Source organism: Sphaeramia orbicularis, chromosome 9 (genome assembly GCF_902148855.1).
Source record: "Sphaeramia orbicularis chromosome 9, fSphaOr1.1, whole genome shotgun sequence".
NCBI lineage: Eukaryota > Metazoa > Chordata > Actinopteri > Kurtiformes > Apogonidae > Sphaeramia > Sphaeramia orbicularis.
This window is the reverse complement of record NC_043965.1, coordinates 17,816,322-17,830,073: the sequence shown is the minus strand read 5'-3', so window position 1 is coordinate 17,830,073 and position 13,752 is coordinate 17,816,322. Positions and strand designations below refer to the sequence as shown.

At 40.6% G+C, this 13,752-nt stretch overlaps 1 protein-coding gene across 2 annotated transcripts in view; it reads right to left on the bottom strand.

Annotated features, from left to right (window-relative positions):
* The window catches only part of znrf3 (zinc and ring finger 3), a 78,292-nt gene extending 65,305 nt beyond the window's left edge, over positions 1 to 12,987 (bottom strand). For both annotated transcript variants that reach the window (XM_030143756.1, XM_030143757.1), the window contains exon 1: positions 12,514 to 12,987. In XM_030143756.1, the coding sequence (XP_029999616.1) occupies positions 12,514 to 12,744 (231 nt within the window). In that variant the 5' untranslated portion in view covers positions 12,745 to 12,987. The remainder of the gene's footprint in view (positions 1 to 12,513) is intronic.
* Between the last annotated feature and the right edge of the window lie 765 nt (positions 12,988 to 13,752).

The following is a 13,752-nucleotide window of genomic DNA, read 5'->3' as shown; positions in this document are numbered from 1 at the left end:
TCTGAATGGATCAATTACAGAGCTGCAAATAGAACAAATGGACTGACTCAGCCATTAAGAAGCACAACATTTTATTTATTTATTTTTTTTATTTTCTCAGATGGATTTTCATTAACTAACAGCAAAATTAACATTTTTCAAATATGCTTTATGCAATAGAGTGATGTTTCCAACCTCCTGCAAAGGCCACTATCCAAACCTTGAAGACACATTTTCCTGGGATGTATTTACTTCTGAATGCCTGCGGGATGCATGTCACCTCACGGGTGACAATTTGACTTTGTCACATGCCTGTGGGATGGAGACGGGACAGCAAAGGGCTGTATTGGCCCATCTTTTTCTGTCATTCTCTCTTCGATCTTTCCTTCTTTCTCAAAACAGCATTGTGAGAAACTAGGTTCCTTGACATGTCCAAGGACAAGTTATCATTAGTGAGCCAAGTGTGTTGACAAACTACCCACAGGCTGCCAAGCAAAAGATAGTCAAGTTTCTCGTCTGGGCCTTTGCTAAAAAGGAAAAGTGCAGCATTTAAAGTGGGCAGAAAGAAGAATGTAGATAAATAGAAAAGAGGGGGTGAGACTGAAAAACAGCACTGACACTGATGATATGCTGCATCTTGCTATGCTAAGAAACAATGATTTAACATCTCATTGCAATGTTTGTGACCTGAAAATAAAAAAAATATACATTCTTTTTCTCTGAAAGCAACATAAATGGGCAAAGAGTTGAACAGATGGATTTCACCGGCACAGATATGGACATAGATGGCCAGGAGTGATTCTGCTGACCTTTTTATCAACACTCTGGCCTACAATGAACCAGGAGGATGAAAGCAGAACTGGATACACTAAGCATGATGAAAACAATTCTAACACAAGATATTCCTTCACTTGGTGCTTTTGATGAAGGTGTTTGGAAGATGTCTACTGCAGTGTTTCCACTACACGGAACCGGCTCGACTCTGGTACCAGGTACGACTCCTGGAAACCGTTTCCATTACAGGATACTACCAACTTTAGAGTACCTGGATGTCATAGTGACACTGCGTGTAACTTCCGTGACGTCTGCTCAGAAAGTTGCTGATAAACTCGCTTGTCGCATGTTGCCTAATCAAGCTCACGCTGAATCTTCTCATTGGCCACCAAGGACAGAAATGTCTGAACCTCCTCGACCAACCACGGTGTCGTTTTGTGGGTTGTCATCAATGGTCTGCAGTGTTTGTATGTCACATTTTAGTATCTCTGCTCCCGTTTTGGAACCTTGACTGAGCAAGTACTAAGAAAGCACTGCAGGGTACCAGATTCCAGGTTCTTTTACGTAATGGAAATGCAAAAAGGCCAAGTCGAGCCGGTACCAAGTAGTGGAAACGTGCCATATGATTTTGGTCCAAAATCTACAATAGTTGTTGGGTAGTCTGGTCACAGAAGGCCACAGTGCATGATTTACATTACTTCTGTCAGCCTTTTCCTTTCATGACCCATCTGTATTGAAAAACCAAAACAGTATGCATAGTATATCTACACAAAATGCCTCAGTTTCTTTCATTAGATTGTGGTTTCCAATCAAGTTTTGCACAGCATTTGATGGTTTTGCAGAAAGAATGTGAATAGAGAGTTTGAACGAGCAAGAAGTTGTGATTCAAGATTTAAATAAAAGCAGCAGTGTAGACCTGCAAATGGCATGATTGTTTGCTTCTTTCGCTGATACAGCTTGGAACAGCATAATTAATTTTATTCATGATGATCTTGATTAGATTAAATGAAGATTAATATTATTTAGATGCAGCTCAACATGATAGCTTAGATTTGTGTGCTTTCATTGGAGTACAGCAATTAACAGGATGGTCCTGTGATACGGAGTCTGCAAGCAGGAAACAAGGAGGGCTCCTCTTTAAAACATCAACAAAGGCTTTGTGCTGCAGTCCTGACTTCCGAGTTTGACCCAGGATGTACAAGTTAAAAGGCTGACCTCAGTATGAACTCCAAATGCATAAAAGTGCAGCTGTTTACTGCTAATTTAACATCAAAGGGATATACAATCGCACAACAAGGGCGAGGAATGGAGAACTTCAATCACAGGCATGCAAATAACCTTTGGCAAACTGAATCAACAACAGTGAATTATTGCCATGCGCTCTCAACAAGGGAGATACTTTCCTGCTGTGTGGCTCGCAACTGTCATGAGAGCTGTCAATGAGTTATCAGCTTGATGATCATGGGGGCACTTTGAAAGGATCCGTGGTCATGCATGGTTTAACACACATTACAAGTGAAGTACATGTACACACTAACTCACACATACACACAGAGAGGTCCTGTATAAACTTTACAAAGAACACAGTCAACTCTGTTCCACCTGTTGTGTACTTTAGAAACGCCCATTGGATTAACTTATCATCTGAAATCAGATAAAAACTGTTTCCCGTTCCAAGTCCCCCATCACAAACGTAAATAAAACTTTTTTTCTAACCAGGATCCTTACATTAGTAAAGCATCTGCAGATGACCTAACACCTTTCACCAAGTATTTTTCTTAGCATGCTTGTGCAAGGGAACACCTCCACCTTTATTTGTATGGGAGCGGATTTAGCTCGAAGGCCTGCAATTACATCATCATTCAGTTTTGCAGTGCTGCATATCAGGGCCGGCATTACTCAGAGAGGCCTTTGAAGAGTTAGGCCCAGCCCTCGCTCTCCCTCTTCATCCCTCCTCCCCCTCCACCACCCCCTTCGGCACTGTCTTTGATGTTAGCGCGTGGAGCTGCGCCGAGCGTCGCGGCCTCCCAGGCCTCCCCGCCTCGCCTGATCCTATCTGCTCAGGCGGCACATTCATGTGGTTTACACCCGCAGCACGACTCCCGGCAGCTATTCACCCAGCCCTGCAGGCCCCTCCCTGTTCAGGGTCCAGGGCCTGAAGAGGGAGGTAGCGTGGCCTGGACTGTCAATGGGGGTCGAGGGGAAAGACGGGGAGAATTGAGGAGGCTTTATCTATATTTAAAAAAAAAAAAAAAAAAAGAAAAAAGAGGACAAGGCTGTACTGCAGAGCTTTTATTGACATGATGTGCAAATAGATTAAAAAAAGAAACTGTCACACCTGACTGATTGTAGGGGATTTGAGGAGTTTTCCTTGGAGCTGAATCACAATGCAGGGTGAAGGTCTTACTACTGAAAAAAAAAACGTGACCATTCCTGCTCCAGTGGTCGGTGAGTAAAATTTTGGGGGTTTCAGGGGGATCACAAGTGGAAAATGATATTCAGAATAATGTTCTCAGTATATTATCACCTGAAAATAAACAGTTGTGTTTCCTTTACCTTACTATAAACTGTCATATTTGCTCTTTTTCATTTTGTAGAGAGTAGTATCAAGTAATAAGATGCTTTACAATCATCTACTGTGTTTGAGGTCAGAGCAGAATTATCCCTTACCTACAAAGCACTAAAAAGAAACAAGAAAAATACCAGCTCCATCAGCCACCATATGGGAGCATGAGGGGGTGTCCAGTTGGTAGCTCATCAGTGATTCACCACTAAAATTAACTGAATATTACACATTGAACCTTTATAAATATATATTCAACTCAAGTCTCAAAACAAATACATCAACACATAGAGAAGTGTGTCCCAAAATATCTTCAGTATTCCCCTGATACGAGGAGGACATAAAAAGGAAGCCAATTTGTCATTTCAAATCTAGGGCACTACAGGGAGGATGCAGTGATACATCTTCACTGAGGAGCTCAGAGACCTGCACAAGAAAAAAAAAACAAAAGAAAAACGAAAGCAGAGGTAACCCAGCTTGTTCTCATCTAACCAAATAAACCCAATCCATCATACCTTTGGCCCCATTGTGTTACAGACCTCATCTACCTCATTACTAAAGAAACGACCTACAGACACACAACAACCAGCCATAAGAAACGACCACAGTATGGGGTGATGAGGGCAGAGATGAACATGGTCAGGGTCAGAGCCTCAACTGAAACTGATTTGTCCCCATCTGGCACCTCTGTAAATGACCCCTGCCAGAATTGTGTAAGAAATCCATTAAAAAGACAAAAAAAGGGGAAGAAAGAAAAATGGCATGGCTTATGACAGAGAGTCTGTCAGGAGAAACCACACAACATTTATATGATGCATTGGGCTGTGGATGATCATGTGCACAACACCAGTAATGGCTTCTCTGAACAATAACCAGAGAAACTAAAAGAAAGTACATAAGTATTTGTCAAAAATATCAGTAGGGCAATATGCTAGCAATGACTGCTCAGGTAAACAGTAACACAATGAGGTTTTTAGACATATGAGGCTCACAGTATAATTATGTAATGATGTACACAAAAGAAAGCACTTTGAACCTTGTGTTCTTGAACTTAACCTAGTCGGACAGATCTGTGATAAGACCTCTCCTTGCATAAAAACAAATGTGAATAGTGAGGACATGAGGTATTGAGAGGTAAGGAGGCAGATGGAGCACCCTGATCTGCATGAAACGGACTCCCTGTGCAGCTACCTTCCTAGTCAATTGGCAAAAAAGTACAACAAAAGAGGAGGTTGGCGTTGTGGCCTTCGACGGTTCGTCAGCACATTCCTGGCCGACAACAAAGCATGCCTCCGCCTGGATGAGCCACTGTGAGCATTGTCATTTCATAACCCTCGACCCTTTTCCCTTTGTTTTGCAGACCCTCTGTGTCAGTGGATAAAAATGTGGGCTGAGGGGATGGACTGGACCTTTCAGCACTGTTTCATCAAATGCAGACAGACATACTAGGGGCTATTCAGAACACACTCTGAAACCCTCTTCATCTTTATACAAATTGACTTCATACAAATCTACTCCAAAAAATAAAAGACAGGCAGTGTGAAAAATCAACTTTTTTACCTGTTCGCTAACAGTGCATTTGAAATATTCACTCACTCACCACTAAAAATTGTAGCCTCAGGCGTTTTACCAGCTATCATCAATGCAAAGTAAAGAAGACAAGATGTTCATACAAATGAGTTGGGACACATAATCAATTGCAGATCAAGAGGAGAGCGACATTGTAGAAAAGCGTTCCTCTGGGAGAGAACCTGAAAACTGGAGAGAAAGCAGCAAATCTCTCTCTTGGAATGGAACATCAAAGATCGGCACAGCCTCTCAGCCCAGAGGAAACTAACAGCTACTAGGGCCATCAGTACCAGTATGCACTTGTTCCTGGTGGAGCTCAGCAATGAGTGGGAGTGAGAGGCTCACAGAGATAGGCAGGCAGGAGGATACACCATAAAAAGAGGCAGGAACACTGGAAGAGAATAGTGGCTCTGGGTTTGGAATACTGCAATAGACAAATAAAAGAAGCTTGGCAAGTAACAAGAGATCCAGAGAATGATTCCCTAGAATTCACTGCAAAGTTCTTTCAAAACAACAAATGATTATCCACATTAACCCATAGAATTGAAGCCATAGATTGCAGAATTTCAACAATTTTAATAATCAAGTAAAAAAAAAAAAGCTAGATATGCACCCATTCCTGTATCACAGTCGGAAATAGTTGTATCTTTTTTGATTTTAGTCCTGTGGTTTTAAGAGCAATTTGGCAAAACCAATATGAGGAAGATTTCACACTGGACACTCAGTATCACTTGTTCACAGCACAAATTTCAACTTCAAAAAAAGAGCAACATGGAAGTGGGGGGTGAGTGTATGTGTCCATGTGGGGGGTGTTAAGAAAGAGAAAAATAGTTTAGTCTGTTCTATTCCGAAAAGTGGAGAAATGCAGCCTCAAATTACTTTGGCTGGGACATGAAAGTGAAACAGGGTGGCGGTTAAGAGACGATAGCACTTAAAATACAGCTGCAACCGCCAAGCCAATAAATGGAAAAAAGTAGGGAGCAGCACTTTTAACCTTTTAAACCAGCATTTGTGTACTGCTACTGTTACTTTGGCGCTGGGAGTGGCCCGGTCCCTGGCACCTCCCGTCTGGGACCGGCCCATTATGGCCTCTTGGGGTTTCCAGCCTGTGGTGAGAAAGCGAGCTGGATGCTTTAAACCACTAAAGCTCTCATTATAGTCTAAATGCAGCGCAACACAACTCCTGCCAGCTCCAAGGTAGGAGCTCCAGTATTTAAGCTCATCGTTGTCTTAGCTCAAAACCACCACTTTCTCTCTGTGCATCCAGTCAGAAAAAAACTGCCACTTTCAAAGAACCACATCATGAAGTCTCCCAGCTGTAGTTACTGGCACATCATGTGCTGAAGTTCAAAGGTGAAACAGCACATGGGTGTTGGGAAACTATAGGCTCTTGATCCTGATGCGGGATTCGAGGGATGCTCTGTGTTCCTTCAGAGAGGAAGTAGGTAAAAGCCACATTATTCCCTTTGGTTCTGGCCCGGCGACACTACAAGTTCTATCTGGTCCTCTCCGTGCCCCTGCCACGTCCCTGCCTCGCCTCCTCACTCACATGCTTACAACACAGGCCTCCTGGAAATCAGAGGCAGATGTGCGTTCATGCAGTGCATCACAGCTCATCTCCCTACAGGAAAGACGATTTGGCTTCATGGAGACAATAGAGAATGATGAGCAGCAGATGGCATTTCCTTCACATCAAATGCATTCTAATCATGCTTAGTGCGTACGGTTAACAACGATAGGAATGTGAAAAACACAATCCTGTGTAGCAAAGCCACTCAACAAATGAGCTAATCAGTCCATCAAGATGCAGAGCACTTTGAAACCGGTACATGTCGATCTTTACACCTGTTGAGTCATTACTGAGCCACTTAGTGGCTTCAAACCCAAAGCTGGAACATGAAAAGGTGTAGCAAGCCCATAATTACTTCAATGCTGAATAAAATGAGGTCCAAGCATTGAGTTGTTCAAATGTCGTTATTTACTCAGAGTCCTTTGGGCCCAATGTAGCGCTGGCTTTTCATGTTACTGGGTCATTTTGTTGTAAATATCTAATCAGGAAGTATTTAAATCCAGGACAAGTAGGGAATTCAATTAACTACCTTCCAAGATGTACAATGTGCAGTACTTTAGTTATCAAGAACCAGTGTTAAACACTTACTCTGTAAATACACTCTTAAAGCTGTCTTGGGGAATTACCTGTTGATATACACTTTTCTTGACAGGATGATTTAACGAGACACTGATTACTTTGCCATTATGGAGTCAATTTGGAGCAATCAGGACCTGGCTTGGGAACTATGGGGTTTGGCACTGGGGCTGGATCTGAGTTTTCATGCTCCCCCCCGCTTAGAGCCAAAGCGAGAAACAAATTAACTTAATTTATTATTTTTGGCCCCAACAGCGTGTGCCACTTTTCGCACTCTTCAGCCAGAGCTGAATGGGTGTTAGCTTTTGGGAATTGCTAAAAGTAAGATGTGAGTATAAGAGTGGTGATCATGTTAGGGTCTTTGCTCAGGAACACTGCCAAGCCAAGCCCCCTCCCCCAGCCCCCCATCTTTCCCCTGTATTTGAACCCATACCTGCTGAGGTCTGGCCACTACTGTACACACACGGTAATGCAAACCCCTCAGGGCCCTGTTCAAACAGCAGAACAGAAACCTGGAAGGCCCCATAAACCTCAGACAGACCAAATCAAGTGCTCTATTCACTCAACACATGGAGACTCGAACTTCAAATGCAGGAAAGTAGACAAGTGTGATGGTTACAGAGGTCACCGCGGACGACTAAATGCACAAGAACCTCAGTATTTGTGTTCAACCCAATTCTAGTGTAACACTATATCCGTTACAACACCACAGCAATTTCCCAACACGTTACTGCAATGTTATTTCACAAGTATAGAATTTGCAAGTGGGGAATTTGATACCAGCTCAAAATTATACTGTTCAGGTTGTATGGTTGTCATTTATTGTCAGTTTCAACTTTCATAAATCTTCAGTAGAATATATGCTGTAAAAACTCAAGACAGTTTGCCGTGCTGGACAAACTGCCCCTCATTACAGCCTGACAAAATATAAGCTGCCTCTAAGTGGTCAGAAGCTATGTTAGCAAAGAAAGCAAACCTAAATAGATGTGGTTTTCGATGTAAAGCTGAGGTCCGACATTTCTATGTGGTTACTGAGTGGCGCCAAATGGCCATCACAGTATATAAACAGGGCCATTTTTGTGCTGAGTATCCCCTTCTTTGATCCCCAAATATCATCTTTCATTCAAAGTAAGAGTGTGCATTTTGAGGAAAACAAAAGCACCCTGGAAAAGATGCTCCTCTGAAGCTGCTATCACACTTTCACAGAGTTAAGGGATGCAATCCAAGTCTGTATCGGAGGATATTAACAGAAAAACAGATGACCTAATGACTTGCTCTTCTACACCACTGGATATGATGTATGTGGTAGCACACCGCAGAAATGCTATTGGTTTATGTAATGCAACCCCTTTTACAAACCCAACACAGCAGTCTGAACATGGTTTAATGTTGATTTCCTGCTAGCCAACCATGCAACTCTCTTCACAGTCTGCACTGGAACCCGACCTCCCTCTACAGACCAATGATCTCATGGGGCTCAATAGCGTCTTCAATCTGAGGCCACAAGTGGCTTTTACAGAAGACTGAAACAAAGATGAACCACCATGCTCACTCATGAAGTTTTGTCTTTGCACATTCATACCAACTTAGTATTCAACATCAAAACTTTTAGCATGGCTGTTGGTTTTAACTGAGCTTAAAAGTTTCAAACTTTTATTTGCTGTTACATCTTGAATTTACACTGAGTTGGCTTCCTATCAGTATTTCAGAGGTGAACAGCTATTGGTTCATCCAACTTAAATCACTCTTTAAGAGGTCAGAAAATTAAATGTCGCTAACAACATTAAAGCTTTAGCACATATTAACTCAACCTGCACTCAAGTATATTAACTCATAAAGACCCAAACATCCACTGGCAACCAAAACCATCCACTGATGTTAATGTTTAATACCTGTTGATCCACTAATCCTATCAATACATGTAAATAATTAGTGTAAAATGCAGTTTGTCATGTTTTTATTGTCATCAGATATGACCCATTTGGACATTCAGAGGCTCTATAGAGAATGTGGAAACACTGTCATCATCTACAACACAGGTGTCAAACATGCGGCCCAGGGGCCAAATCCGGCCTGCCAAAGGGTCCAGTCCGGCCCTTGGGACGAATTTGTGAAATGCAAAAATTACACTTAAGATATTAACAATCAATGGTGTCAAAATCATTTTAATTCAGGTTCCACACAGACACATATAATCTCAAGTGGGTCAATCCAGTAAAATACTATCATAGTAACCTATAAATAATGACAACTACAAATTTTCTTGTTGTTTTAAGGTTAAAAAAAAAAAAAAAAAGTGAAATTCCATGAAAATGTTTTCATCAACAAACTTTCGTTTTTAAAAAATGTGACTAACCTGAATAAATATGAACTATCTGAAATGTTTTAAGAGAAGTGCAATTTTACCAATATTTTGCCTGTTAGTAAATATTTTGTGTTTTTGTAATTGTCAAGTAAGTTGTAATGCACACGTGTAAATGATAAACAGAGGCAGAATACTGTTAAAACTGCACCTGTTTTTCTTAAGACATTTCAAGTTGTCCATGTTATTCAGATTTTTAAGGAAACTTTATAGATGTAGAAACACTGACATCATTTAATTTTACTTTTGTTACTTATTATTTTACTGATCTGGCTCACTTGAGATGTTATTGGGGTGAATGTGGCCCCTGAACTAAAATGAGTTTGACACCCCTGATCTACAACATTAATTCACTAGTAAAACACATGGAGTTGGATCAATGACAGTGGATGGAGATGCAGGGTTTATGTTCAGTTAGTGATAGATCAGTTTTCTCTGTTTTTGATACAATAACCCTTAACTTTAATCTGAGCTTTTACGAACATCTACATGATTAGTGAATGAAATTTAGGAAAGTACGTCTTTTTCACTGAAGAAACACAAAATACAGAAGATAATATTATAAGAAATGGTGGCCAGTCACTTAAGAAAGGTTAAATATAGAGGAAAATAATATATTGGGCCTGCCACAAAAGAAGCTCTTGGTCAATATGGGTTAAATGTTTAATAAGCACTTGACAGTTTACAAAAAAGCACTTTAACTGACAGGTTGAAGTGCTACAACACTGATTCACCAGTAAAACCCATGGAGTTGGATCAATGACAGTGGATAGAGATGCTGGGTTTATGTTCAGTTAGTGATAGATCAGTTTTCTCTGTTTTTGATACAATAACCTTTAACTTTAATCTGAGCTTTTATGAACATCTACATGATTAGTGAATTAAATTTAGGAAAGTACATCTTTTTCACTGAAGAAACACAAAATACAGAAGATAATATGGTGGCCAATCACTTAAGAAAGGTTAAATATAGAGGAAAATAATATATTGGACCTGCCACAAAAGAAGCTCTTGGTCAATATGGGTTAAATGTTTAATAAACACTTGACAGTTTACAAAAACAGCACTTTAACTGACAGGTTGAAGTGCTACAACACTGATTCACCAGTAAAACCCATGGAGTTGGATCAATGACAGTAGATGGAGATGCTGGGTTTATGTTCAGTTAGTGATAGATCAGTTTTCTGTTTTTGATACAATAACCCTTAACTTTAATCTGAGCTTTTATGAACATCTACATGATTAGTGAATAAAATTTAGGAAAGTACATCTTTTTCACTGAAGAAACACAAAATACAGAAGATAATATGGTGGCCAATCACTTAAGAAAGGTTAAATATAGAGGAAAATAATATATTGGACCTGCCACAAAAGAAGCTCTTGGTCAATATGGGTTAAATGTTTAATAAACACTTGACAGTTTACAAAAACAGCACTTTAACTGACAGGTTGAAGTGCTACAACACTGATTCACCGGTAAAACCCATGGAGTTGGATCAATGACAGTAGATGGAGATGCTGGGTTTATGTTCAGTTAGTGATAGATCAGTTTTCTCTGTTTTTGATACAATAACCTTTAACTTTAATCTGAGCTTTTATGAACATCTACATGATTAGTGAATGAAATTTAGGAAAGTACGTCTTTTTCACTGAAGAAACACAAAATACAGAAGATAATATGGTGGCCAATCACTTAAGAAAGGTTAAATATAGAGGAAAATAATATATTGGACCTGCCACAAAAGAAGCTCTTGGTCAATATGGGTTAAATGTTTAATAAACACTTGACAGTTTACAAAAACAGCACTTTAACTGACAGGTTGAAGTGCTACAACACTGATTCACCGGTAAAACCCATGGAGTTGGATCAATGACAGTAGATGGAGATGCTGGGTTTATGTTCAGTTAGTGATAGATCAGTTTTCTCTGTTTTTGATACAATAACCTTTAACTTTAATCTGATCTTTTATGAACATCTACATGATTAGTGAATGAAATTTAGGAAAGTACGTCTTTTTCACTGAAGAAACACAAAATACAGAAGATAATATGGTGGCCAATCACTTAAGAAAGGTTAAATATAGAGGAAAATAATATATTGGACCTGCCACAAAAGAAGCACTGGGTCTTTATGGGTTAAACATTTAATAAACACTTGACAGTTTACAAAAACAGTACTTTAACTGACTTTTCCTCACAGATATAAGAGCATACACAGCTCCAGACAAATGCACTTGTCACGTTTGGTGTTCAGGGAATAAAAACACTGAACACTGAAGCTCCTGCCAGTATAACTCCACTCTTTTACATGTATTTTAAAGACTTTAAATGTTTACAAAAGTAGCATGGAGTAAAAAGCATTGGAGCTGAGAGGCAGTGATTCCGGCTACTAGACCCAGGCTACAGGCGGCGGGACGTGTGGCTTGGTTTTCCACGCTGCTACGGTCAATAAAACCAAACGTATTTTACTATCACAACAAACTTTTGGCGACTTACAACTGATATGTGTAACCGAGACTGGCCTTTACAACAGATACACTGGCAAAAAACAACAAAAAAAAACTAGAGTACAGCCTGTTGTAGCTTTGTAGCCTTCATGTCGAATCTACCAAACATGCTGCGTGAAAGTTTACCAACTTCCCAGAAAGCGGCGGAAGGTTTGGAACGTTAAGGGAAAATAGTTCCCCAAATCAATGCGTTATAGGGCGAGGGATTAAAAAAAAAGTAGGAGCCGTCTCGCAAGCTTTAGATATGTACTAAATAACCTGCAAGAGCATGTTTTCTCTGTGAATGAATTCCACAAGATAGGAGCCATCTTGTGACCGCATATGCTTGCGAGCTTAGTACCATCCTCACACTGCCTCCATGCACACACACACACACACATACGCACATACACACACTTCACACACACACACCGTATACAACTCCTGTCAACCCTCCAGACCTTTGGGAAAAAGTTTTAGAAAGGGTATCTTAGGTAAAAATAAATAAATGAAATAAAAATAAATCCCACCCCGTTGTCCAGACTGTAACCCGGGTAGTAACACTTCCTACTCTATGGTAAGAAAATAAAAAAATAACAATAAAAATAAAATAAATAAAGGTAGTTTCACGTACTTGAACGATCTCCCCCTCCGCGCTGATAGTGGCTCCTGCTTTGGAGAACCGTCCTTGTAAGCCAGTCGTGTAAGTTGTATAGTCTCCATTTGGACTGGACTCGAACAGAACCACTTCCACAAAAGCAGTATCCTTGGCGAAAACGGAACCAAGAGAAGCGGCGACCACCAAGATCACCAGGACCACCGAGTCGGCTACGCGATCTAAGCCTCTCCTTGGTAAAATCATCATCTTGCCGGCTGGATCTGCGCCGATCGGGACATAATTTCACACGGATTTATTAAAAATCGGCTAAAGGTAATTGAAATCAGCTCCACGCGGGTATGCGAGCGATGCGTCAAAAGAGTCACAATTGTGCAATAATTAAAAAAAAAAAAAAAAAAAAAAGAGCTGAGCCTGGGCTGAAGCGTGTTTATTTCACCACTGCAAGCCTTGTCAATTACATTGCCTGCAAACGCTCCCTCTCTCTCTCTCTCTCTCTCCCTCCCTCTCTCTCCCTCTTTCTTTCTCACCCCCCTCCTCCTCCTCCTCTACAAAGCGGATCCTCTTTGATCTGCAAACACGTGATTTTTTTTTTTTTTTTTTTTTTTACTTTTTTTCTCTCTCTCCCAAAAGGGTTATATCCCCACCCACCAATCTTTCTGACCCTCTCCTTTGCACTCCCCACTCTGAAGTGCCAGCACTCAGTTAAGGAGGCACCGAACAGCCCAAAGAAAAGGAGGAGGTGGTGAAGGAAGAGGGGGAGAGGGGGGGGGCTTTATTGTTTGAAAAATGTAGAAGATGGAGTTTGTTCAGTTTTGTGTGGTTGATCATCAAACGCCGGCCTCGTTTTGGGCTTGTGTCTGCAGTCAGAGGACACCTGGGGACGGGTTCCACTGTTTAGAACGCGCTTTGAGCGGTCGTGCCACCTTAAAACAAACACTACCCTCTTCAGGACACTTCATGATTTAACCGGGCTAATTTCTCAGTCTGATTCAGATGCTCAGCTTCAGGTTATAATGTGGCAAACTATAGGTTTACAGCACACAGGTATATGTGAAGCCTTATTGCCCTTTCTTTCTTTGACTGTTCTGTGAAAAGTTTAGAACTCCAATAACACTGGTCATACAAATATATGTATATTTTTAATTTATCTATTTATTTATTTATTTTAAATGATCTGCCTGACAGATTTACAGAAGAGGATTAGGGCCAGTGGAAAAAAACATAAGGTCCAATATATATGTTTTTTAAATTATT